Source organism: Somniosus microcephalus, chromosome 8 (genome assembly GCF_052327205.1).
Source record: "Somniosus microcephalus isolate GS21.2 chromosome 8, FLI_Smic_1.0, whole genome shotgun sequence".
Taxonomy (NCBI): Eukaryota; Metazoa; Chordata; class Chondrichthyes; order Squaliformes; family Somniosidae; genus Somniosus; species Somniosus microcephalus.
The window spans coordinates 36035853-36063293 of record NC_140994.1 but is presented as its reverse complement, the minus strand read 5'-3'; the positions used below and the strand labels follow the sequence as shown (position 1 = coordinate 36063293).

General features: G+C 48.4%; 1 protein-coding gene across 1 annotated transcript in view; it reads left to right on the top strand.

Annotated features, from left to right (window-relative positions):
* plpp4 (phospholipid phosphatase 4) overlaps nt 1–27441 on the top strand; it is a 325621-nt gene that overhangs the window by 284480 nt on the left and 13700 nt on the right. Inside the window, exon 6 of the mRNA XM_085994550.1 lies at nt 23920–24090. Within this exon, the coding sequence (XP_085850676.1) occupies nt 23920–24090 (171 nt within the window). The remainder of the gene's footprint in view (nt 1–23919; nt 24091–27441) is intronic.

The window sequence follows — 27441 nt, the reverse complement described above, 5'->3', positions numbered from 1 at the left end:
TTCTCCATTCCTGGAGAGAATACAAGAACAAGCTGATCATCTGAGAGGCGATGCTTACCTCATCAGTAGCCGACAAACTACTTGCTTTTCTTTATTTTATCATTCCTGCTCTAGTACCTCGTTAGTTACAAGTACGCTATCCTACATACAGTTCCTCCTCACTGTGTTGAATTATTTTCCTGGACCTCACAATTGGAGTTCCCCATCCCCTCCCGACCCACAGTATACCTCTGAGCCTCCAGTCTACTTGATTTTTATCTGTTTATCTCCTACAACCTTAATCGTGTCCCGCACTATGGACCTTGACTCTTCACGTAGATTTCTCACTACAAAAATGTTTTATCATATAATGTGCGCAGGCTATGTACCATCAGTAGGTAACTACATGCATTCCCAAAGATAGAATGTGATTTTTCATGGATACGTGATAATGGATTTACTATTCAAAGGAGCACCATCCAAGGTTTATGAATTTTCTCACAGTGGCAGTAATATACAGTGTGGGTGGTAAGGACATGTTTCTAGTTACTCCATATCAAGCACATGTAGTTATATCTCCGAGAAAAGCCAGCATTTTATAGGATTATTTAACATGCACACTTTATCACAGTAAAGGGACACTATGGAAAGATTTGGGCTGAAAGTCATCAACGCCCAAACCAGGAGACCCAAGGCCGGCCCGAAATAGGACCTTGGGCCTCGTCTAAACAATCTGGACGAGCTGCCGGTGCCTGTTGTGTCTCCATGGGGAGCTTGTTGTTGTGCAGGAATTAATTCTAGGCCACCTGCCTCACCAGCAGTGGCCCTCAGGTACGTGCTGGGAGGATGGGGGGTGGGGGGTAGGACAGTGGGAGGCGGGACAATCATGGCCATCACGTGTGCCATGGAGCCCGGGAGGAAGACTCCTGCTCATTCTGGCGCCACATGAATTTTAAAAAATTACTCAAACTCAACGTGGCGGCCGGTTCCCAGGCCGCATCCACGGCAAGTGAAGTTGAGCGAAGCAGGCCCGGCGAGACACCAATTTCCCGAGGGGTCCTAAAACAGGTTTCAGGCACCTCATTGGCATACGCAAGAGGCCTAATGCCCATTTTAGGTAGCCACCTAGAATGCCTGCACATCATTCAACCTCATTTTGAGGTGCAGGATGTTGTTCGCCTAAATTAGACCTCATTGCGCCCATTTTACAGCCATAAAACGGGTGCAACAGGTCCAATTACAGGAAACTCTCTCTTAACTGGCAAAATTCAGGAGTAGGTTCAGGTAAGTTTTACTATATATTAGTGGCCGTGTAACCGGGGTTCCTGGATCTGTAGCCGTGTAACCGGGGTTCCTGCACCTGTGGCCGTGCAACAGGGACTCCTGGATCTGCGGCCGTGTAACCGGGACTGCTGCACAAGTGCCATGTAACCGGGGCTCCTGCACCTGTGGCCGTGTACAGGGCTCTTGTACCTTGGTAAGTAGACCTCTCTGTAATCCGGACTTTTTGATCAACCGGCACCACGCCGGTCCCATCAGTGCCGGATAAAAAAGAGTTTCCTGTACTACCCTATTAAATTTATGTAAACATACATACAAACATACTGATATAATCTAACATCTGATCAGGAGCATTGCAGACGTTTAGTCTCAAATAACGTTCTCAGTCTGGGACTACAGACCGACCTCCTGACAGATCAAAATCAAATTACTGTGACAGCTAACTCCGTAGCCTCCTATTTCCCAAATATTTATCCTTCCTGACACTCTCCCTGAGGATTCCTCCAACTGAGGCAGAGCTCCAAATAGCAGCACACAAGGACTTTCCTGTAGTTTTGAAGTGTGTGTTAGATTAAGTTGTTTTGAAGGTTCATACAATTTTCAATAGACAGTCAATATTTGTGTATAATATAAAATCCAAATTCAAATAAAACTACGATTCACAGAAGGAATGATTGAATTATTTGGGGGAAAAATTCAGTTGGTTAGCACCTCCAGTTAGCGACTGGCGAGTGCGCTAACGGGGCGCTGATGCAGTAGCGCTGGGGTGAGGTAAATCCAGTGACACATGCCAAATCTGGTCCCCCCCAACCCTCGTAGCACTGCTGCTATGAGTTACCGCTGGGGACCTCAGCACCAGGCAGATCGTGACGTCAGTGAATGTGCAATGCTCACTGGGCGCCCAATCTGCAAAATTCACTGTTGCCCCCCTGCCTTAGCGCCTCGCCCCAACAGCGACAGGGAGAGGAGGCATCAAGCAGACAGATGCCGGCTCCAGGGGCACTACTTAAAAGGATCATGAGTAATGAGTCGCAGCTGTCAGGTTAATGTTGTTTCACTGCTTCCTTGTCAGTTTGACATTGTGCAAGAGTTTAATTCAGTCATTTAAAGGTTGTTTAGTATCAGTAGTGTTCTGGTTTCTAACAATTAGTTACATTTATTCTCAAAATATATCAAAGTGCTACACATCGGTACATTAATGGAGGCTGTATTGGCAGTCGATCTTGCCTCCAGGATCTACTGCGGAGGGAGCACAGGCAGCGAGAAAGATGGAACATATGGCTATAGGGAGGAGGAGGGTCATCAGGCCTTACCCTCCGAGGGTATTCCGAGAGCACTTCTCCTACCTCCAATTAAGCGAGGAGCAGTGTACTGGAAGGCTCCGCTTCAGCAAGGAGATGGTCACAGAACTCTACCACCTCCTGCAACCAGACCCCGGGAGGAGCCCCCCAGTACTCGGCTAAGTGGGTGTCCCATTTCGTGGTGGTCTGCTACATGCTCCACAACTTGGCCATCATGAGGGCCCAGCCCTTGCCACCGGCGATTGTGGGACCACCTCAGGAGGCGGGAGAGGAGGAGGAAGACGAGGAGGAGGAGGAACAGGAGCGAGGGAGGAGGCAGCCACGAATCGGACTTCCGGAAGGGCAGTCCGTGACCGCCTCATCAGACTGCGGTTCTAATAAATTAAACCCCAGATCCCCGTTGCTCACCACATTCCCATCATTCCATCCCTGTTGCAGGCCATATCACAGCACAAAGCTGAAATGAGACCAAAATAATCCAAACTGAATTAATAAATTTATCAATAATCAGTGAACACATATTTACAACAACAATATTACCTATTCACCCTTGTGCAATCTCTTAGTGCCTCTCATTACTGTGCCTTAGCCTACCCTAGTGCTCGTACGAAGTGTTGGCCCACGCAGTATGGCTTGTGGAAGGCTGCTGAGTGTCCATGCGCAAGAATTCAGATGGCCTTGCAGGGCGCCCTCGACCAGCTCTAGGCCTGGAAAGCCCGGCTGTAGACTGCACCACCTCAGCATGGGCGGCAGCAGTCTAGGCTGGCTGGATGACAGGCAGCAACAAGAACAATGGCGCAGTGCCAGTGGTGGGAGCAGGAATGCTGTCATCCTGAGAGAGGACAGCAGCTTCCTATCTCCACTGACCCACTGCCACTCCCCCGGGGCAACACCTCAGCATCCCTAGCAATCTGTTGCACCACAGATTGCAGGCCTGCTGCAACACCGTGAAAGCCCTGGTCGACGGTGGTAGACCCAGCCACAATGGCAGCAGTCGGAGCTTGCATGGCATCAAGCTGAGACTGCATGAGAGCAGTCTGAGATTGAATGGCACGAAGCATGGACTGCATTACAACACTAAGACGTTGCGTCGCTTCCGCCTGTGCTGCAATGGAAGCTGCCAGTTCATCCAACACACACGGCATCAGGTCTGGGTTGCCAAGGTCTCTCTGGGTATCTACCATCCTTTGCAGACAGAGCTCTGTGCAATGTTGGAGGCGGACTCCTCCACGCTCCTTACCATTGCCGAGAGGCTATCGGGCAACCTTACCATCGCACCTATCATCTCTGTGTGCATGCCCATCACTTCTTCTAAAGGCCTCCCCATCGAGGTCCTCATCTGAGTCCTGTGCAGCAGAATTCACGCACGAACGAAGAACACGTAGTGCCAGTATCTGAACTGGTGCCTGCGGGTGAGACGTGTAGTGACGTGGTGTGTTCTTCCTCCTCCTCTTCTCCCGCCTCGCTCTCAACGGCACCCTCAGGTGCTTGCTCATTATCTGAAAGCATAAAGGCACAAGATTCGGGTTAAGGTGAGGGGAGGGGGCAGGAAGTGAGAAATGTATGCATACAACATGATTAGCTGGAAAGTGCGAAAGGTTCGTGGGGTGAGGGGGAAGTGGGATGTGAGAAGGAGGAGTAGGGATGAACATACTGTTGTTGTCCCCAAGGGGGTCAACGTCGCTGGTGGCCACGGCGCCCACCACCTGGCGCTCAATAATCTGCAGCACTCGAGTCTCTAGCTCAGACAGTGGTTGGGTGTCGGCTTGTCCCCCGCCTGTGCGCTCCTGCTCCCTCCTGTTGTGAGCCACCTTGGCCTGCAAGAGAAAGGAAAGTGTGTGAGTGAGTGTGGAGCAATGTGTTTGGGTGATGTGCCAACCATAGTTGAATAGCTGTCATTGTGTGCAAGGTGTGAGATGTGGGAGTGAGTGTTGGTAGGTAGAGATTGTTGGTGGGCGAGTGCTGGGGGTGTGGTGCTTTGGGCAGTGTGTGCAGACTGTAGTACAGATGGGGGAATGTAGCATTTGTTGAAGCATTAACTCACCCTGACCACCCGAGTGAGGTCATTAAATTTCTTCCTGCACTGTGTGTAGGTCCTGGGGACCACAGTGCTGCCCGAGACATGCTGGGCTACCTCCCTCCACATGGTGCGGAAGACTTGCGGCGAGGGCCTCCTGCCACTTGCCAGGTAGAGCGCCGCCCTCCGTCTTTCCACTGCGAACACCAACACCTCCAATGCATGGTTGCAGAATCTGCAGACTCTCTCCCTGGGGCGTGGATCTGTCATCATTACGGCTGCTGGAGTCATCTGGCTCCTTCTCCTTGACCTGCTGCTGCTGGCTGAGACGGCTGCACAGCCAGCAATGATGAGAATTGAGGTTCTGCAGCATCAATTAACTTCCCCTTTAAGAACTGGAAAGAGTCTGTGGCAGTGATGACTTGCGATTAGACTGCGCCTGATATTGGTCAGCGCTTCGAGTTTAACACCATTGCGCTAGGCCCTTAGTGCTTGATTTAGTGCTCCAATCCTTTCTTTGTGCAATGAGACTGAATTTTGCGTGCAGTCTGAAGCATGAGTGCCTGGCGCTAATTCTCAAACTTTTCAAAAGTTACCGCCCGTTCCTGGGCTATAGTGAATTTCTCCTCTTCTATGTTTTCCTGAGTTTTATTATTTGATTCATTGTCCCATTAACAGATAATTCGAGACCGATAATAAATTAATAAATGCGTGTAAAAAGGTGACTGGATGCGCCTCTTCCTTGAAGCTCTTGGCACAGATGTCTCTGTCTCTAAAGATGAAACCAGGCACCTTCCCCAGTGAATACTTGACAAATCTATAATACAGTATTAATTGTTCACGAAAACCATTATAAATCCCATAGAAGCAGACATAAGGCATGAATATCAATAAGCTGAGTAGAAACAGCCTTTGCTGCATTGCCAGTTAAATCTAGCTGGTCAGATGAACATTTTTGTACTGACTGGCTGGCCCCATCTGGACAAACTACAAGTGTACTTCCCCCTTATAAATTACTGCCTTCAGCATATTTGAATGCAAGTCGGCACCAGCTCCAATGAAATGCCTTCTATTGTATTCCTTTTTTGAACTGGATCGCTTTCTGCTTCCCTTTGACTTTATAGATCGGCGTACATTCAGAACTGCACATTTACAACCAGTAAGAATTGCCTGTATTTTACCATTTTTAAGATCTTTGTATTAAACCTGTTGCTATTTAAGCCTACACTCAAATAAAAACCAGCGAGTTCAAATTTTCATTTTAGTCACAAAATATTGCAAGTGAGGACATGCTCTGTTTTTCAATAGGTTCTATATTTCTTTATTACATTCAAAACTATCCATTTTGTAAGTCACATATGACAGGAAACCCTTTGTAATTTGAAAGTTCCACAGATAACTCAGTGTTCGAAGGACTAAAATTTGACTTAATGATATATGTATGACCTTTATTAATTAAAGACCATCTTCTACTACATGGTCTGGCTGCAGATTAATATATTAAGGAATAGTCAGTCCGAAAATTAATGTTTTTAAAAAATTTAATTTTCTCCCAGCATTTTAATCGGATTTTCTCCTCCAACTATACAACTCAAATATCACACCCCACATAAATTACCTACAAATAACCTTATTTGGCTCGTATTAAAGAGGATACAGCCAAACAGCTTGCCCGTACATTCTGCTCCTACCTTTCAGCAGGAGAGCGGGACTCGCTCGAATATCCCTCCATGATCAGCTAGCTGCAAGTACAGCTCAGTGAGGCAAGAGACAGTATCAGTTCATCACTCATTCCAAGGGAAACATAGAAACATAAAAGATAGGAGCAGGAGTAGGCCATTCGGCCCCTCGAGCCTGCTCCGCCATTCAATGAGATCATGGCTGATCATCCAAACTCAGTACCCTGTCCCTGCCTTCTCTCCATATCCCTTGATCCCTTTAGCCTTAAGAAATATATCTAACTCCTTCTTGAATATATTTAATGAATTGGCCTCCACTGCCTTCTGTGGTAGAGAATTCCACAGGTTCACCGCTCTCTGGGTGAAGAAATTCCTCCTCATCTCTGTCCTAAATGGCTTACCCCTTATCCTTAGACTGTGACCCCTGGTTCTGGACTCCCCGGCCATCGGGAACATCCTTCCTGCATCTAGTCTGTCTAGGCGTCTCACCTCTGTTTGACTTTCCTTTCAACATTAGACAATGATAAGTTTAAGACTGCAAGGCTAATCCCATCCATCCAGCGGGGAAGCCGTGCTTGAAAGGGGCAAGAACTAAAGACAAAGCTGTCTCTGTTGGGAGGGCAGGCGCATGGAATTAGCCCTCATTTGTTCCCCCATTTGCTAATTTTAGCAGGAAAAGTAGATGCGAGTATAAAGTGAAGAATGCCCCAGGACAGATATTCCTCTTTGCCCATCCCTTGCCTGCACCCCTGACCCTGACCTATTTCCTGGAGTCAGGGTAATGTAAATACTTAGGGCAGGCACTGGGACCATTTGAGGTCCTGGTGGGGTTTCCAACTCAGGTAAGGCGGAGGGAATCTGCTGCAGTGTAGAATGGCCAACAGTTAGTCACAAATATAAGCCCCGATTTTAACCCCGCCCACACGTCGGGAACAGTGTGCGCAGGGGGTCAAAAATGGCAGCTGGGCGCTACCTGCCATTTTAACTCCTAGGACCATTTAGGCTATCCACTACAGGCAGGCGGGAGCCACATAAATATTTAAATGTCCAGGTCCGTTGGCATAATTCAGACCACAGCGCCAATTGTGCATAGTTCCAGAGCCAGCAGCAAAAGCTAGTGGCCTGCAAGATTGGGCCAAATGAGGCCCAGGTAAGTTCCTTCTTTCTAGAAACATGAGAACAGGAGTAGGCCATTCAGCCCCTTGAGCCTGTTCCGGCATTGAATTAGATCACTTCCATCTACCTGCCTTGGCTCCATAACCCTTAATACCCTTGCCTAACAAAAATCTATCAATCTCAGTTTTAACATTTTCAATTGATCCCCGGCCTCAATAACTTTTGGGGGGGTGGGGGGGGGGGAGGGGGGAGAGTTCCAGATTTCCACTACCCTTCATGTGAAGAAGTGCTTCCCGACATCACCCCTGAACAGTCCAGCCCAAGAAAGGGAAGATAGATTATGAAAGTAAATTAGCAAAAAATATAAAAACAGATAGTAAGAGTTTTTATAGTTATATCAAAAGAAAAAGGGTGGCTAAAGTAAATGTTGGTCCCTTAGAGGATGAGACTGGGAAATTAATGGTGGGAAATATGGAGATGGCAAAAACACTGAATGAATATTTTACATCAGTCTTTACAGTAGAAGACACTAAGAATATCCCAACACTGGACAAACAGGGGGCTAAAGGGGGGGAGGAGCTAAACACGATTAAAATCACTAAGGAAGTGGTACTCGGTAAAATAATGGGACTCAAGGCGGATAAATCACCTGGACCTGATGGCTTACATCCTAGGGTCTTGAGGGAAGTGGCGGTAGGGATTGTGGATGCATTGGTAATAATTTTCCAAAACTCCCTGGACTCAGCAAAGGTCCCGGCAGACTGGAAAACTGCTAATGTAACACCCTTATTTAAAAAGGGCAGTAGACAGAAGGCTGGAAACTATAGACCGGTTAACCTAACATCTGTGGTAGGTAAAATTTTGGAGTCCATTATTAAGGAGACAGTAACAGGACATTTGGATAATCATAATTTAATAGGACAAAGTCAGCATGGTTTTATGAAGGGGAAGTCATGTTTGACAAATTTGCTGGAGTTCTTTGAGGAAGTAACGTATAGGGTGGATAAAGGGGAACCAGTGGACGTAGTGTATTTAGACTTCCAAAAGGCATTTGACAAGGTGCCACACAAAAGATTATTGCTTAAGATAAAAAATCACGGGATTGGGGGTAATATTCTGGCATGGATAGAGGATTGGCTATCTAACAGAAGGCAGAGAGTTGGGATAAATGGTTCATTCTCAGACTGGCAATCAGTAACTAGTGGTGTTCCGCAGGGGTCAGTGCTGGGTCCCCAACTCTTTACAATCTATATTAACGATTTGGAGGAGGGGACCGAGTGTAACATATCAAAGTTTGCAGATGATACTAAGATGGGAGGGAAAGTAGTGAGTGAGGAGGACATAAAAAACCTGCAAGGGGACATCGACAGGCTAAGTAAGTGGGCAGAGATTTGGCAGATGGAATACAATACTGGAAAGTGTGAGGTTATGCACTTTGGCAGGAAAAATCGTAGAGCAAGTTATTATCTTAATGGCAAGAAACTGGAAAGTACTGAAGTACAAAGGGATCTGGGGGTCCTGGTGCACGAAACTCAAAAGGTTAGTATGCAGGTGCAGCAAGTGATTAAGAAGGCCAATGGAATGTTGGCTTTCATTGCTAGGGGGATAGAATATAAAAATAGGGAGGTATTGCTTCAGTTGTACAAGGTATTGGTGAGACCGCACCTGGAATACTGCGTACAGTTTTGGTGTCCATACTTAAGAAAGGACATACTTGCTCTCGAGTCAGTACAAAGAAGGTTCACTCGGTTCATCCCGGGGATGAGGGGATGGACATATGAGGAGAGGTTGAGTAGATTGGGACTCTACTCATTGGAGTTCAGAAGAATGAGAGGCGATCTTATTGAAACATATAAGATTGTGAAGGGGTTGGATCGGGTGGATGCGGGGAGGATGTTCCCGATGATGGGTGAAACTAGAACTAGGGGGCATAGTCTTAGAATAAGGGGCTGCTCTTTCAAAACTGAGATGAGGAGGAACTACTTCACTCAGAGGGTGGTAGGTCCATGGAATATGCTGCCCCAAAAAGCTGTAGAAGCTACATCATTACATAAATTTAAAACAGAAATAGACAGTTTCCTAGAAGTAAAGGGAATTAAGGGTTACGGGGAGCGGGCAGGAATTTGGACATGAGTCTAGGTTCGGATCGGTCATGGCCCTGTGGGTAGCGGAGCGGGCCCAGGGGCCGTGTAGCCTGATCCTGCTCCTATTTCGTGTGTCTAATTCTGTTAGATTCAGGAGATGGTTCTGTGATAGTGGATTGGCGGTTAGGATCAGATCAGCCATGATCTTATTGAATGGCGGAGCAGGCTCGAGGGGCCGATTGGCCTACTCCTGCTCCTATTTCTTATGTTCTTATGTAATTTTACGATTATGCCCCCTTGTTCTAGACTCCCCGCACCAGAAGAAATAGGTTCTATCTACCCTATCAACTCATTTAATAACCTTAAACACCTCAATTAGATCCCCCCTTAATCGTCTATACTCAAGCGAATACAAGCATAGTCTATGCAACCTGTCCTCATAATTTAACCTTTTTAGCCCCTGTATCATGCCAGTGAATCTGGGTTGCCCCCCCTCCAAGACCAATATATCCTTCCTGAGGTGTGGTGACCAGAACTGATTGCAGTACTCTAAATGGTGTCTAACCAGAGCTTTATATGACGTAACTTAACTTCCACACCTTTTTTCCAACCCCTTGAGACAAAGGCTAACATTCCATTAGCCTTTTTAATTATTTTTTGTACCTGTCCACTAGTTTTTAGTGATTTCTGCACTTGGACCCCTACATCTCTCTGCTCCTCCACAGTTCCCAGCTTCTCAGCATTTCTGATTCTTTTAAGGTCCTTGTGGGCCAGGAGGAGCAGGAGCGTGCTTCCTGTCCCAACAAGGAATCCTTGGGCCTCCTATCATTTTTAAAATTTTGGATTTTAAATTTGCCAACTTGCGGTTAGTTAGTCAAAGCAGGCCTTTAAAATGTAACCGCCTGCCTGCCCACCACCACAGCCCATCACATCATTCTTCTCTTCTTAAGCAGTCCCTCGGAACCGAGGATGACTTGCTTCCACACTAAAAATGAGTTCTCAGGTGACTGATGAGTCCAATGCGGGACCTACAGTCTCCGTCACAGGTGGGGTAGACGGTGGTTGAAGGGGCGGGTGGGGTGCTTGGGTTGACGTGCGTTCCTTGCGCTTGGCTTCTGTTTGTTCCCGGCGGAGAGGCTCGAGATGTTCGGTGCCTTCCCGGATGCTTCTCCTCCACTTTGTGCGGTCTTGGGCCAGGGATTCCCAGGTGTCAGTGGGGATGTTGCACTTTTTCAAGGAGGCTTTGAGGGTGTCCTTGAAGCGTTTCCTCTGCCCACCTGGGGCTCTCTTGCCATGTCGGAGCTCCGAGCAGAGCGCTTGTTTTGGGAGTCTCGTAGCATTAGCTTGTATCATCACATCATTAGCTGCCAGGAACACACTGGAATTCTTCTGTGCCCAATGTTGTTAAGCCGCAGATTACAGGAATTACTTTCTTTGAGTTCATCCGATCATTTGCATCGGATTAATAATATCTGCCGACTACTTTGTAGATGAATATCACTGTCTAGAATAATGTGAATGTAATCGGTCCGACTTCAAGAAGTTGAACATTTAATTGGATTAACAATGTATAAATAAGACAGCATCGTGGCTTTATTGAGTCACATACCAAAAATCCTATTGCACATCAGTGACCATTAACAAAAACTACTTTGAGAGATTTCTCATCTTAGAACTGAAAGGTGTGCCCATATTTAATTCACCTGTAATATTTTATTGCTGCAGGACCATTTTTCCTTTGCTTCAAAACATACTTACAATGAGGCAAAGTATAAATAATGCAATGCTTCTGCTTAAGATCTTCATGTATCGTCACTAACAAATCTATCGCAGAGTTTCTGTGAAACATTAAAGGCCAAGTATGTACCTGATAGATTTGTTTTGGTGCACTGAACTGCAATGTTATGATTAATGGCTGCATCACCACCTCCAGATAATATCTTAGATCCAGTAGGCTCTTCATTTGATCATGACTTCATCTTGGTACCGGGAAAGCAGATGTTGATTTAAAGCTAGTACAATCATTTAATTCAACACTGATGGACACACAGTAATTTATTTAGGACCATCAACTAAAGCAATAAGTTAATCCAGAAATTTACAGGGAGACCTTTTAAAATCGCTGTAAATTACCAACATTTCCTGAGGTAGTCCAGTAGTATCATGAGTATTGTACAAATTGTGCTGTGCGATAGAATGGTACGGACATGCAATACTTTAACACAGGCTGAGATATCGTGCAGGTACCCAGCAAAAGGCAGGGGAGTGAAAATATAATAGGTCGAGTCATCCTGGGCCACACTTGTATACCTCATCATCCAGTTACAGAGAACTGTTAGCAGACCCTCTACCTGTTCACACGCTCAGCTGAGAAACAATATACACCAAAGGGGAACTTTGAAGAACTTTGCCTCATATTTTATAGCTGTACCAAATAAATCCTGAATACAAATTTTGATATGAAAAAATCTGGAGACTGGGATACTGATATAATATTAATGTTCCTCTTTTTTTTCCCCCTGTGTCTCTACTTCTTCACCTTTTCACCACAGTACCTATCTGTTCTGTATCAAAAGCTGAGAGTGTTATTGATTGATGTTTTATTCTTTTCAGCCTTACAAGGTAAGGGAGCAAGTGCTGGGAAATGTAATATATTTCCACTTTGGCCAAATCTAAGTTTATTACTTTGAAGGAAAACACAGTGCCATTATGCAATGGGCAAAAACACTGCAAGGTTAAGATTTTCTTGGTGTGTCATAGAGTACCAGTGATCTAGATTATCCATAACTAGCTGTGGTAGGGGGAGGGGGATTATTTAAGATAAAAATGTGGTGTAAAATATCTATATATATAAAAAGCGGTTCGTCTGTCTGTCTGTCTGTCCTCTATACACTCAAAAGTTATAGAGCGTACCTACACATATGTTATATCAAAAGAAAGCTTATGATTATGGAAGTGTCATAGGCATATTTACTTTTGGGTCAGACAAAAATTGTTCAGACAGTATACAAAAAACGTTCAAAAAATTGACAACTCCGCTCATTAGTGTTGAGTGACGTGATGGTTGACCAATCGTACAGGGGATAGCATTGAGTGACGTGATGGTTGACCAATCGTACAGGGGATAGCGTTGAGTGACGTGATAGTTGACCAATCAGTGCATCACGGGGGGGGTTCATTGTGTGTGTGGGGCGGGCCATCCTACAGGGGATAGCATTGAGTGACGTGATGGTTGACCAATCCTACAGTTGAGTGAAGTGATGGTTGACCAATCAGTGCGTCACGGGGGGCGTTTCATTGCGTGTGTGGGCGGGCCTAATCCTTCTGCGCTGAGGTGAGTGGCCGCCATCTTGATTCCTAACTATTGATTTATTTTTCCTACTTTCTGTGTGTTTATTTTTCCCGCTTTCAACATAATTAAATAGTTTAAAAAAAGTAAATTAATTTGTAAATATTTTTTCTAAGCTCATTAATTTTCCTAGCTTTCACCCTCTTTTTTTGCTCTTGACACACTGCCTCCGCCGGGCGCCGCAACCTTGGCGGGTTACCCCGGCAACCGGGCCCAGGCCTCTCTCACAGCCTGTAGCTGCTCAGGAGGGCGGGGGGGGGGAAGAAAGTTTCCCCCAGCAACCGGGCCCAGGCCTCTCTCACAGCCTGTAGCCGCTCAGGAGGGCGGGGGCGGGGGTGGGGGGGGAAGAAGGTTTTCCCCGGCAACCGGGCCCGGGCCTCTCTCCTCAGCCTGTGGCCGCTCAGGAGGGCGGAGAGGGGGGGGAGGAGGGGTTACCCCGGCAACCAGGCCCGGGCCTCTCTCACAGCCTGTAGCCGCTTAGGAGGGCGGTGAAGAAAGTTTTCCCCGGCAACCGGGCCAGAGCCTCTCTCACAGCCTGTAGCCGCCTCAGGAGGGGTGGTGGGGAGGGAGGAGGGTTACCCCAGCAACCGGGCCCGGGCCTCTCTCAGCGTCAACCGCGCGGCCCGAGAGCCCGACCGAAAACCGCACAGGCCAGCGGGGCGTCGCTCGCACAGGGGCGTCGCTCGCACAGGGGCTCCAGGTCACCAAGGCCTCTCCCTCTCTCCTCCCAGCCCCCCTCTCCCTCACTCCTCCCCGCCCCCCTCTCCCTCACCCCTCCCCGCCCCTCTCCCTCACCCCTCCCCCTCCCTCTCCTCACCCCTCCCTCTCCTCCCCCTCCCTCGTTCCCATCCCCCCTACTTCCCATCCCCCCTCTCCTCCCTCTCTCCTGCCCCCTCCCCCCCTCTCTCCTCCCCCCCCTCCCCCCTCTCTCCTCCCCCCTCTCCTCTCCCCTCCCCCCTCTCTCTCCCCCCCTCCCCCTCTCTCCTCCCCCACCCCCCTCTCTCCTCTCTCCTCCCCCCCTCCCTCCTCCTCCCCCTCCTCCCTCCCCCCTCTCCTCCCTCTCTCCTCCCCCCTTCCCCCCTCTCTCCTCCCCCTCCCCCTCTCTCCTCCCCCTCCCCCTCTCCTCCCTCTTCCCCCCTCCCCTCTCCTCCCTCTTCCCCCCCTCCTCTTCCCCCCTCTTCCTCCCTCTTCCCCCCCTCTCTCCTCCCTCTTCCCCCCTTCCCCCCTCCTCTCTTCCCCCCCTCCCTCCCTCTTCCCCCCTCTCCTCCTCTTCCCCCCTCTCTCCTCCCTCTTCCCCCTCTCTCCTCCCTCTTCCCCCCTCCCCCCTCCCTCTCTTCCCCCTCCCCCTCCCTCTCTTCCCCCTCCCCCCTCCCTCTCTTCCCCCCTCCCTCTCTTCCCCCCTCCCTCTCTTCCTCCCTCCTCTTCCCCCCTCTCCTCCCTCTCCCCCCTCTCCTCCCTCTCCTCCCCCTTCCCCCCTCTCCTCCCTCTTCCCCCTCTCTCTTCCCCCCCTCCCTCCCTCTTCCCCCCTCTCCTCCCTCTTCCCCTCTCTCCTCCCTCTTCCCCTTCCCCCTCTTCCCCCCCTCACCCCTCCCTCTCTTCCCCCCTCCCCCTCCCTCTCTTCCCCCTCCCTCTCTTCCCCCCTCCCCCCTCCCTCTCTTCCCCCCCTCCCCCTCCCCTCCCTTCCCCTCTTCCCTCCTCCCCCTCGTCCCCCCTTCCCTGTTCCCCTCCCCTTCCCTCTCTTGCCCCTCCCCCCTCCCTCTCTTCCCCCTCCCCCTTCCTCTCTTGCCCCCTCCCCTCCCTCTCTTCCCCCCTCCCCCTCTCTTCCCCCCTCCCCCTCTCTCCCCCCCTCCTCCCTCTTCCCCCCCTCCTCTCTCTTCCTCCTCTCTCACCCCCCCCCCTCACTTCCCCCCCTCTTCCCCCCCTCCCCCCTCTCTCCCCCTCCCCCTCTCTTCCCCCTCCCCCTCTCTCCCCCTCTCTCCCCCCTCCCCCTCTCTTCCCCCCTCTCTCCCCCTCCCCTCTCTTCCCCCCCTCCCTCTCTTCCCCCCTCCCCCTCTCCCCTCTCTTCCCCCTCCCCCCTCCCCCCTCTCACTTCCCCCCTCCCCCACTCTCTTCACCTCCTCCTCCTCCCCTCCCCCTCCCCCTCCCCTCCTCTCCCCCTCCCCTCTCTCCCCCCTCTTCTCTCTTCCCCCTCTCTACCCCCTCTCTCTTCCCCCCTCCCCTCCTTCTCTCTCTCCCCCTTCTCTCTCTCCTTCCCCTTTCTCTCTCTCTCTCTCCTTCCCCCTTTCTCTCTCTCTCTCTCCTTCCCCCTTTCTCTCTCTCTCTCTCTCCTTCCCCCTTTCTCTCTCTCTCCTTCCCCCTTCTCTCTCTCTCTCCTTCCCCCTTTCTCTCTCTCTCTCCTTCCCCCTTTCTCTCTCTCTCTCCTTCCCCCTTTCTCTCTCTCTCTCCTTCCCCCTTTCTCTCTCTCTCTCCTTCCCCCTTTCTCTCTCTCTCTCCTTCCCCCTTTCTCTCTCTCTCCTTCCCCCTTTCTCTCTCTCTCCTTCCCCTTTCTCTCTCTCTCCTTCCCCCTTTCTCTCTCTCTCCTTCCCCTTTCTCTCTCTCTCTCCTTCCCCCTTTCTCTCTCTCCTTCCCCCTTTCTCTCTCTCTCTCCTTCCCCTTTCTCTCTCTCTCTCCTTCCCCCTTTCTCTCTCTCTCTCCTTCCCCCTTTCTCTCTCTCTCTCCTTCCCCTTTCTCTCTCTCCTTCCCCCTTTCTCTCTCCTTCCCCCTTTCTCTCTCCTTCCCCCTTTCTCTCTCTCTCCTTCCCCCTTTCTCTCTCTCTCTTCCCCCTTTCTCTCTCTCTCCTTCCCCCTTTCTCTCTCTCTCCTTCCCCCTTTCTCTCTCTCTCCTTCCCCTTTCTCTCTCTCTCCTTCCCCTTTCTCTCTCCTTCCCCCTTTCTCTCTCTCCTTCCCCCTTTCTCTCTCTCTCCTTCCCCCTTTCTCTCTCCTTCCTTCCCCCTTTCTCTCTCCTTCCCCTTTCTCTCTCTCTCCTTCCCCCTTTCTCTCTCTCTCCTTCCCCCTTTCTCTCTCTCTCCTTCCCCCTTTCTCTCTCTCTCCTTCCCCCTTTCTCTCTCTCCTTCCCCCTTTCTCTCTCTCTCCTTCCCCCTTTCTCTCTCTCTCCTTCCCCCTTTCTCTCTCTCTCCTTCCCCTTTCTCTCTCCTTCCCCCTTTCTCTCTCTCTCCTTCCCCCTTTCTCTCTCTCTCCTTCCCCCTTTCTCTCTCTCTCCTTCCCCTTTCTCTCTCTCTCTCCTTCCCCCTTTCTCTCTCTCTCCTTACCCCTTTCTCTCTCTCTCGCTCCTTCCCCTTTCTCTCTCTCTCGCTCCTTCCCCCTTTCTCTCTCTCGCTCCTTCCCCCTTTCTCTCTCTCGCTCCTTCCCCCTTTCTCTCTCTCGCTCCTTCCCCCTTTCTCTCTCTCGCTCCTTCCTCCTTTCTCTCTCTCTCCTTCCCCCTTTCTCTCTCTCTCCTTCCCCCTTTCTCTCTCTCTCTCTCCTTCCCCCTTTCTCTCTCCTCTCCTTCCCCCTTTCTCTCTCTCTCCTTCCCCCTTTCTCTCTCCTTCCCCCTTTCTCTCTCTCTCCTTCCCCTTTCTCTCTCTCCTTCCCCCTTTCTCTCTCTCTCCTTACCCTTTCTCTCTCTCTCGCTCCTTCCCCCTTTCTCTCTCTCTCGCTCCTTCCCCTTTCTCTCTCTCGCTCCTTCCCCCTTTCTCTCTCTCGCTCCTTCCCCTTTCTCTCTCTCGCTCCTTCTCCTTTCTCTCTCTCTCCTTCCCCCTTTCTCTCTCTCCTTCCCCCTTTCTCTCTCTCTCTCTCCTTCCCCCTTTCTCTCTCTCTCTCCTTCCCCCTTTCTCTCTCTCTCCTTCCCCCTTTCTCCTCTCTCCTTCCCCCTTTCTCTCTCTCTCCTTCCCCTTTCTCTCTCTCTCTCCTTCCCCCTTTCTCTCTCTCTCTCCTTCCCCTTTCTCTCTCTCTCTCCTTCCCCCTTTCTCTTACTCTCCTTCCCCTTTCTCTCTCTCTCTCCTTCCCCCTTTCTCTTACTCTCCTTCCCCCTTTCTCTCCTTCCCCCTTTCTCTCCTTCCCCCTTTCTCTCTCCTTCCCCCTTTCTCTCTCCTTCCCCCTTTCTCTCTCTCTCCTTCCCCTTTCTCTCTCTCTCCTTCCCCTTTCTCTCTCTCTCCTTCCCCCTTTCTCTCTCTCTCCTTCCCCCTTTCTCTCTCTCTCCTTCCCCCTTTCTCTCTCTCTCTCCTTCCCCCTTTCTCTCTCTCTCTCCTTCCCCCTTTCTCTCTCTCTCCTTCCCCTTTCTCTCTCTCTCCTTCCCCTTTCTCTCTCTCTCCTTCCCCCTTTCTCTCTCTCTCCTTCCCCCTTTCTCTCTCTCTCCTTCCCCCTTTCTCTCTCTCTCTCCTTCCCCCTTTCTCTCTCTCTCCTTACCCCTTTCTCTCTCTCTCGCTCCTTCCCCCTTTCTCTCTCTCTCGCTCCTTCCCCCTTTCTCTCTCTCGCTCCTTCCCCCTTTCTCTCTCTCGCTCCTTCCTCCTTTCTCTCTCTCTCCTTCCCCCTTTCTCTCTCTCTCCTTCCCCCTTTCTCTCTCTCTCCTTCCCCCTTTCTCTCTCTCTCTTCCCCCTTTCTCTCTCTCTCCTTCCCCCTTTCTCTCTCTCTCTCTCCTTCCCCCTTTCTCTCTCTCTCTCTCCTTCCCCCTTTCTCTCTCTCTCTCTCCTTCCCCTTTCTCTCTCTCTCTCTCCTTCCCCCTTTCTCTCTCTCTCTCTCCTTCCCCCTTTCTCTCTCTCTCTCTCTCCTTCCCCCTTTCTCTCTCTCTCTCTCCTTCTCCCTTTCTCTCTCTCTCTCTCCTTCCCCCTTTCTCTCTCTCTCTCTCCTTCCCCCTTTCTCTCTCTCTCCTTCCCCCTTTCTCTCTCTCTCTCCTTCCCCCTTTCTCTCTCTCTCTCTCCTTCCCCCTTTCTCTCTCTCTCCTTCCCCTTTCTCTCTCTCTCCTTCCCCCTTTCTCTCTCTCTCTCTCCTTCCCCCTTTCTCTCTCTCTCTCTCCTTCCCCTTTCTCTCTCTCTCTCTCCTTCCCCCTTTCTCTCTCTCTCTCTCCTTCTCCCTTTCTCTCTCTCTCTCCTTCCCCCTTTCTCTCTCTCTCTCCTTCCCCCTTTCTCTCTCTCTCCTTCCCCCTTTCTCTCTCTCTCTCTCCTTCCCCCTTTCTCTCTCTCTCTCCTTCCCCCTTTCTCTCTCTCTCTCTCCTTCCCCCTTTCTCTCTCTCCTTCCCCCTTTCTCTCTCTCTCTCCTTCCCCCTTTCTCTCTCTCTCTCTCTCTCTCCTTCCCCCTTTCTCTCTCTCTCTCTTTCCCCTCTCTCTCTCTCCTTCCCCCCTCTCTCTCTCTCCTTCCCCCCTCTCTCTCTCTCCTTCCCTCTCTCTCCTTCCCCCTCTCTCTCTCTCCTTCCCCCTCTCTCTCCTTCCCCCTCTCTCTCTCTCCTTCCCCCTTTCTCTCTCTCCTTCCCCCTTTCTCTCTCTCTCCTTCCCCTTTCTCTCTCTCTCCCCTTCCCCCTTTCTCTCTCTCTCTCCCCCTCTCTCTCTCTCCTTCCCCCCCTCTCTCTCTCTCCTTCCCCTCTCTCTCTCCTTCCCCCTCTCTCTCTCTCCTTCCCCCTCTCTCTCCTTCCCCCTCTCTCTCCTTCCCCCTCTCTCTCCTTCCCCCTCTCTCTCCTTCCCCCTCTCTCTCCTTCCCCTCTCTCTCCTTCCCCCTCTCTCTCTCTCTCTCTCCTTCCCCCTTTCTCTCTCTCTCCTTCCCCCTTTCTCTCTCTCTCCTTCCCCCTTTCTCTCTCTCTCCCCTTCCCCCTTTCTCTCTCTCCTTCCCTTTCTCTCTCTCTCCTTCCCCCTCTCTCTTTCCCTCTCTCTCTCTCCTTCCCACACAGACAGACAGACAGACAAACTCATTTATATATATTAAAATTATTTCTACTTTTTTCATAACAACATGCCCTCAAAAAACCCTCGGCACTGCCGGGCACTCCAGCTAGTATTTTAATAAATTGCAGGGGCTATATTTTCAACAAATGGAATACAACTAGTGTATCTCATTTGAATCAATATTTCCTTTATTTATAGTTCAACAACAAATTATAACAAGAGTGCAATGGCATTTTTGCAATTTAGTAAGCATTATAGACTTACAATGCAGTGTCCTCATAACAGAGCAGGTTATTCTGCTTGTGTGTGCCACAAGCAGGTTTGAACTGGAGATTCTCCACACTCAGGTCTTGACCGCAGTTGGAGCTATGAAGAGAAGGGGAGATGTATCCCTGAAAGAAGAAAGGAAAATGAAATGAAGTGTTCAAAGTGACTCAACATGAGCTTGCAGTTTCTAATGCATTGTTATAGAGCTACTATGCTGTGTGAACTGCCTAAAATAGGGAAAACAATTTTTGAAGTTTAAAGGCCTTTGTAGATGGTCTCGCTTAGAACTGCCAGTTGTGTTTAAAGGCTCTATTTTTCATTGAACTTTGTGAATGTGTAAGATTAGTATGGTGCGCTAATATGATGCAGCACAGAGTACTAAAATTCTTCCAAAGTTCTATAGACTCTGGAACAGTTCCCATGGATTGGAGGGTAGCTAATGTTAGCCCACTATTCAAAAAAGGTGGTAGAGAGAAAATGGGGAATTATAGATGGTAAGCCTGACATCGGTAGTGGGGAAAATGCTAGCGTCCACTATAAAAGATGTAATAGCAGAGCACTTGGAAAACAGTGACAGGATCGGACAAAGTCAACATGGATTTACAAAAGGTAAATCGTGCTTGACTAATCTACTGGAATTTTTTGAGGATGTAACTGGTAGAATAGATAAGGGAGAACCAGTGGATGTGGTGTATTTGGACTTTCAGAAGGCTTTCAATAAGGTCCCACATAAGAGATTAGCGTGTAAAATTAAGGCACATGGGATTGGGGGCAAGGTACTGACTTGGATAGAGAACTGGTTGGCAGACAGGAAGCAAAGAGTTGGAATAAACGGGTCTTTTTCTGAGTGGCAGGCAGTGACTAGTGGGGTACCGCAGGGATCGGTCCTAGGACCCCAGCTGTTCACAATATATATTAATGATCTAGACGAGGGAACTAGATGTAATATTTCCAAGTTTGCAGACGACACAAAGCTGGGTGGGTGTGTGTGCTGTGAGGAGGATGCCGAGAAACTCCAGTATGATTTGGACAGGTTAGGTGATTATACTGCATCTGCCATGCATCTGCCCAATGTGGATAAATGTGAGGTTATCCACTTTGGTGGCAAAAACAGAAAGGCAGATTATTATCTGAACGGCAATAGATTGGGTGAAGGGGAAGTGCAATGAGACCTGGGTGTCCTTGTGCACCAGTTGCTGAAGGTAAGCATGCAGGTGCAGCAGGCGGTTAAGAAGGCAAATGGTATGTTGGCCTTCGTAGTGAGAGGGTTCGAGTACAGGAACAAGGATGTCTTGCTGCAGTTGCACAGGGCCTTGGTGAGACCACACCTTGAGTATTGTGTGCCGTTTTGGTTGCCTTATCTGAGGAAGGATGTTCTTGCCATGGCGGGAGTGCAGCGAAGATTCACCAGACTGATACCTGGGATGGCAGGAATGACGTATGAGGAGAGATTGGGTCAATTGGGCTTATACTCGCTGGAGTTTAGAAGAATGAGAGGGGATCTAATTGAAACTTATAAAATTCTAACAGGACTAGACAGACTAGACGCATGAAGGCTGTTCCCGATGGCGGGGGAGTCCAGAACCAGGGGTCACAGTCCAAGGATAAGGGGTAGGCCATTTAGGACTGAGATGAGGAGGAATTTCTTCACCCAGAGAGTGGTGAACCTGTGGAATTCTCTACCACAGAAGGCAGTTGAGGCCAATTCATTAAATATATTCAAGAAGGAGTTAGATATAGTTCTTATGGGGAGAAGGCAGGGACAGGGTACTGAATTTGGATGATCAGCCATGATCTCATTGAATGGCGGAGCAGGCTCGAGGGGCCGAATGGCCTACTCCTGCTCCTATCTTCTATGTTTCACTAGGGGATGGCTCATATTTGTGGTTAATTCAATGCTGAATTCCTGATCTGTCAAATCACTAGAGGGAAGTGATAAAGATAAGTGGTGAAGTGTTTCCCCAAAGTGAGGGAATTAAATTCCAAGGACAGAAGTCAACCTGAGCTGTACTTGTGCTCGTCATAGTGTTCAGCCAGTGCCCAGCATAGGCAGGTATCTGGGGCTGATTGCCTGTCCATCCCTGTGGTCAAGGAATGCGCCACTGTAACCATTGATACACCTTGGGGCAATGCTACACATCTGAACGAGGTGCGTCTCTCCAAAAATGCACCTGAATCTCGAGGAACATCTTCTGAGAAGGCCTTCACAGCACGGTTATAATGGGGCATTCAGATACACTTGTGTGCATCACTAAAATCGCAACAATATTAGGAGAGTTTAGTCAGTTCTTGACCTTTTCCACTGTATGTGGCGCCGTGCAGAAATAAGGTATTCAATCATAGGAGGAAAAATTGAGAGCCAACTGCCCCCACCCTCGTCACACTTTCTCCAGGCTGACTGTGGAGCAGCATTGATGGTGTAGGAATTATTGATGACTTTCAAACCTCTCACATCAGGTGTTAGAGTGGGGTTCATAGACCTGAAGCCACCTTTAGCAGAAAACCACAGATACACTATCTCTCACAGTGATCTTTTATTTAGCCACTAACACACGGATTAAATAAGAACCCAACTTAACCTGTCCCGGAGTCTTCAAGTGCCCGGTGGCCAAACTGACGATCACTTGAAGTCGTAGAGTCATAGGCCGTGATTTTGCCAGCGCTCAGAGGGTGGGTTTGGAGGCGGGTCAAAGGTTAAAATCGTTTTGATCGACGGCGGGTTGCGATCCCACCGTCAACCTGCCTTCAAACAACTTTCCCCAAGTCTCGGGCCCCCGATTTGTGAATGGACCCGACACCTGTCGGTGGGAAGAGGATTAAAGGCAATTACCTGCCTATTAACAGGTAGTTTCCAGTAGTTGACAGCCTGTTTTGGAATTTTGCTGCTTCTGGCTCGGGTTTCCCAACATCCGGACACCACGCCAGGCAAGTGTGGCGTGCTGCGAGTCTGCTGTAATGTTTCTGGATTGATGACAGCCGCAGAAGTAGTGTGAAGGATCCAATGTTGCACATGGTGCGTCTCAGAGGAAAGAAAATGTTGGGAACTGCTTTTTTAAAATACATTTACACTTTTCTTTAGGTTACAAGTCTTTAAATTCATGTCTAGTGCCACCTCATTGAGAGAGCCTCTCTCACCAGTGACAGATCGCTTCTGCCACCTCACCTGCAACTGCCATCTATTCCAGCCTATGGAGGGAGTCATTGGAGAGCCTGGGTGTAAGAGGTCACCTTTGTGCAGTGATTGTCAGAGTTTGCAGCACCTCAATGCTGTCAAACACTGAGAAGTCAACTGTCAAAATAAAATTGTGCGTGGTCCCTTTAAGGAAACCAGCAGATGACGTGTCATCAAATGACGTAATCTGACCCGCTTCCTGTTCATTGGCTGGCAAGCCCGCAGGGCAGGCATAACAAGGTCAATCAAGGCAAAATCATGTCTGTGGGCCGGATGCAGCTTGGAGTGGGACTGGAAGCCGGAAACCACCTGACCCGCACCCAACCCATTAATAAAATCGCGGCCATAGAGTCATAACGGCACAGAAGGTGGCCATTTGGCCCATCGAGTCCATGCCGGCTCTCTGTAGAGCAATACAGTCAGTCCCATTCCCCCGTTCTATCCCCATAGCCCTGCAAGTTTATTTCCCTCAAGTGTCTATCCAGTCTCCCCTTGAAAACATTGAGTGTCTCCGCTTCCACCACTTCCGTCGGCAGCGAGTTCCAGGTCCTCACCACTCGCTGCATAAAAAAGTTTTTCCTCATGTCCCCCCTGTATCTCTTGTCCAATACCTTAAATCTGTGACCCCTAGTCCTTGTACCATCAACTAGTGGGAACAGCCTTTCCCCGTCTAGCCTATCCAAACCCATCATAATCTTGTACACCTCTATCAAATCACCCCGCAACCTCCTTTGCTCTAATGAAAACAAATCCAGCTTCTCCAAACTGTCCTTGTAGCTAAGATTCCCCATCCCCAGAACCATTCTGGTAAATCTTCTCTGCACCCTCTCAAGTGCCTTCACATCCTTCCTAAAGTGAGGTGACCAGAACTGGATGCAATACTCCAGCTGTGGCCTAACTAGCGCTTTATAAAGGTTCAGCATAACTTCTCTACTTTTGTACTCAATACCTCTATTTATGAAGCCCAAGGTCCCATATGCTTTGCTAACCACTCTCTCAACATGTTCCGCCACCTTCAGGGACCTATGCACATTAACTCCCAGGTCCCTCTGTCCCTGCACACTCTTTAAAACTGTGCCATTAAGTCTGTTGAAATCTTTAGGCCTCTTTTCGCTACACCAGGATACATTTAATCTGGCCGACTGCAGTAAAAAACTAGGCAGTGTGTCAATTCTTATATTTTTTGTTCAAAACTTCTCTCGTGGCTCTCACGTGTACACCTCAATGACTGGCTCATTCAAGCATGGCTATTCCCCTTGTTATTCATGGTTGGTTCAATGTTTAGTGGGGTTACTTCATCATGCGTGTCACTTGTTGCGGTTAATGAGGGTCTTTATCTTAAGACAGTGCTGGTCGGTTCCACTGGTACCACAGCAACCCCAGATTTGTCCTTGGTTACAAGCTGCCTTTTGTCTGAGTAATGCCTGTTAAAAATATTCCTCCATATTCCTGTTCTCAACTTGCATTTTAATGTGGTTTAGCCATCATCAAAAATTCTCTTTTCTATTAAAGTTCTTCTTGTTGTCGGGGATGTTTAAAATAGATTTTCCTTCAGTGGTGAAATCCAGTTAAGACTTGTCCTCCTGGCCCAGCCTTGTCTGAAAGAGAGAAAAATAAGGGAACATACACCAGGCACATAAATGAAGTTTTAAAGTAGAAGTGATTTTCATTTTAATTGCTCCGTATGTCTAACCTGCATGATCCAAAAGCAGAGATGAATTATATAAAACCTGTTATCATTTTTTTTAAAATCTTCCTTGTTCCAGTTGCTTTTTCAGGTCTGGGTTTTACCACCTTCTATTTAGCTGGAAAGTTGCACTGCTTCACGGACATTGGTCAAGGAAAAAGCTGGAGACTGTGTGCTGCAATCCTCCCTCTGTATTGTGCTGTGATGATAGCCTTGTCGCGGACGTGTGATTACAAGCATCACTGGCAAGGTGAGCTGCACTAGCTGTCAAACTTCCCCTGGCATCATATTGCTTTGGTTGTGCTTGTCTGAGAGAAGAGAGCAATTTTACAGTGTTAGCTTTACTGTGTTACTCTTTTATGTGACTTGCAAGCCTTATGCGTCGAGAATTAATGATCGAATTATACAATTGTTGCATTGTTTCCATCCCCTGCATGCACATTCATCTTTCGCTAGTTCCGCAAAAGGAGGAAAGGAAAAGGAAACTTGGTTTGGCAAACCAGCTGGTGTAACAATATTCAGTCAATATAATTTGTTCCTCATTATTCACATGAAAAATTGCACTCAGTTTAACACACACCAGCCCTGACCTTTCTAGAGGAAAGCCCATTGATCAGCCACTGTTGAGCAGTGAGGCACATTTTAATAGTTCCATTACTGAAGGAGGGAATCAGTTCGTTCAGGTCTACTCTGTGAACACGGAGGATAAATGAGGAAGAGCAGCAGTTTGCAACACCGAACAAAATGTGACGAAACAACAAAGAGTCTCCGAACTCTCAGGGTGAGCAGTTACTTAAATCCTATAATCATCAGAAGACTCACCCCACAAAGAAAAAGAGCAGGAAGTTCCCTTACTGTCCTGACCAACACTCCTCTCTCAACCAACACCAATACAGATTAACCCGTCGTTCATTGCACTGGTGGGTGTGAAACCTTGCTATGCAGAAGGTAGCCACATTTGTCACCATTGAAGAGTTCCAGAGACGCATAGCATTAGAAATATGTTCAAGGCGGGAGATAATTTAAAATTTAACAACTTCAACAACTTTAGAAAGTGCCAATGTAAAGTAATAATGCAGCAGTTAGAACAATAAGATCACTTTCCTCAGGGTTAGGTGGAACACGAGCAAATTTTCAAAGGGAAGGAAAGGTCGTGTGGGAGAAAGAGTAGTTCAAAGATGCACATCTTGAGGATGATGGAAGAGACACCATCAGGATTTAGTTTAGCGCAGAGTGTGACGGATCTGACAGGCCTGGCACTTGATGTAGGTCACAATGATTGAACAGAATTGAGCAATGGAGGAGGTACTTTACTAAGATCATTGAGTTCAGAATTGGAAGAGAAAAGTGAGGCAAAAATGGTGAGCTTTTTCTTCGGGAGAGCTAACAACCGTATATAGAAAAATATCATTATTTGTAACTGATTCCTAGAAGAGGCTCCTAATGGCAATGTTCAGTCTTTAAGAATAAAGCCTAGAAATTACATTGTGCAACATTATTGTACAAATGCTCAATGATTTTGCATCAAATTCCTTTGTCCAGTATTTCAACAGAATCATTAACCCTTTTATTTTAAATACCATCAAAATAGCAGCCAGAGAAAGTGTTCACTGATGAGTTTCACATTCTGTTCATAAGCGAAGTGCTGTCTCAGGATCTTTAAGATTTACTTCAAGGACAGCGACCTTATAATGAGATGAATATGAAATGCCAAACTCTATGCACAGGCAGTACAAGTACTCTCAGCACGATGCCAATTGCTGTTGGGAAACTTGAAATGAGCTTTTGTATCTATCGTTTGCACGACTTTAACATGCTTTCAGAAGCTAACACATTATTAATACAACATTAAAATCATATTTTGACCCAATCAAAATTTACAGCTCGGTTATACTGAATCCTGTTGTCAGAATCTGGTCTCGCTCTGCCTCTGGTTTGCGCTAGCTATGCTGAGGTCAGTTTGATGGGAAACCAATTGGAAACCATCACCCATCCTGGGTTTTGGTGGCTCTGGTAACTATCGTACTGCATATTGGAATGAAGATTTCAGAATCACCAAACTAGTCAATTCACAGATGATTGACTCCCCACCTTGGCTAACGCTATTTGACATACCAGATTTGATACTGTTGTCTGTGTGGCTGATCACTTAAGAATATTTATCGCTTTCAAAGATAGCCTATAATTCCGGATCAAAACTTTCTGGCACTCACGTCTCACAGGATGAAACTCTGGGGCTGAAACTCCTCATGCGAGACCAGCAGAACCCCCAAAAAAATAGCAGTTGAGTAGAGTCTTCGCCATTTTCAGAAATTCATATTTGCCTTATTAATAGCAGATCCTCCACCAGTCCTTTAGAAGGCAAATGACAGTAAGGGAGTAGAGCTGGAGGTGGGGACTCCCTCCACCAGGAGTTCCCGTTCCTCAGACTCTGGGGTCCAGTACATTGAGAAAGGGGAGGTGTCCCGAGAGAGAAATGTAGGCCGCATTGGTGGCGTATAGGCCAAGGAAGAAAGGGGATGTTACTTTTAAAAATAATTTTGTATTCCTCCCCTTACACACTGGGTTGAGAGGGACATGGCCGGGGTTGTGGCTGAGTAGGGGGATGGAGGGAAGGGGAGGGGGTGAGAAGGTTGGGCAACCCCCCAACAAGGGCAGATGGGCATTGGAGGTTCCAGCTGCCATGGGCAGACAGACACCAGAGATGCACCCGAAGTGGCGTTTGTACTCATCCGTGCCATGTGAATGGGATGCCCAACTACTGATCTCTCAAAATCTGGGAGGGTTTCCATGGATTTTTGCCCCTTTATTTTCAATACAGACCCTTTGTCAGAATTAGAAACTGGAAGATAAGTTAGTCCATTGTTTTGATTGAACAAAGCAAAGGGGCAAGGATGTGGAGAATGACAGGTAAAGAGTCAGTAACTCTAACCAGTCTTTCCTGTTACTAAATGTTGATGGACCTGTTGTGTATTTCAACATTTTATTCTTTTATTGTGGATTTCCAGTTTTTTCCCCTTTGATCTACATGGTTCTTGAACAAGTTGCCTCTAGATCCATGCCCATCTTTCATGTAACTCCATATTTAAATCTCTCCAATCAGGTTTCCATCCCTCCCACAGCACCAAATCGACACTAAGGTCAGGAATAACATTCGCTGTAACCGTGACAGTGGTACACTATCCCTCCTCAGCTTCCCCTAGCTTTGGACACAGTTGACCATACCAACGCTACCTTTTCATTGTTCATATCACAGTATTGCCCTAACTTGCTTCCACTCTTAACTAGCCAAACATATCTCTAGCAATGGCTTCTCCTCCCATCCCCATACTGTCACCTTGGGAGTCCCCCAAAAACCTATCCTTGGCTTTCCTTCTCTCCTTGCTGCCCCGTGATGATATCATCACAGACACTGGGTCAGCTTCCACATGCCACCCAGCTCTGAAATCCTCATCCATTTCTTTGTCACCTCCAAACTCAATTACTCCAATGTTCTGCTAGCCAGCCTCTATTCTCCACCCTCCGCTGCTTGTATTACATCTCGCACCAAGGGAGGCTTGCCCATCAGCCCTGTCCTCACTGGCCTACATTGGCTCCTGGA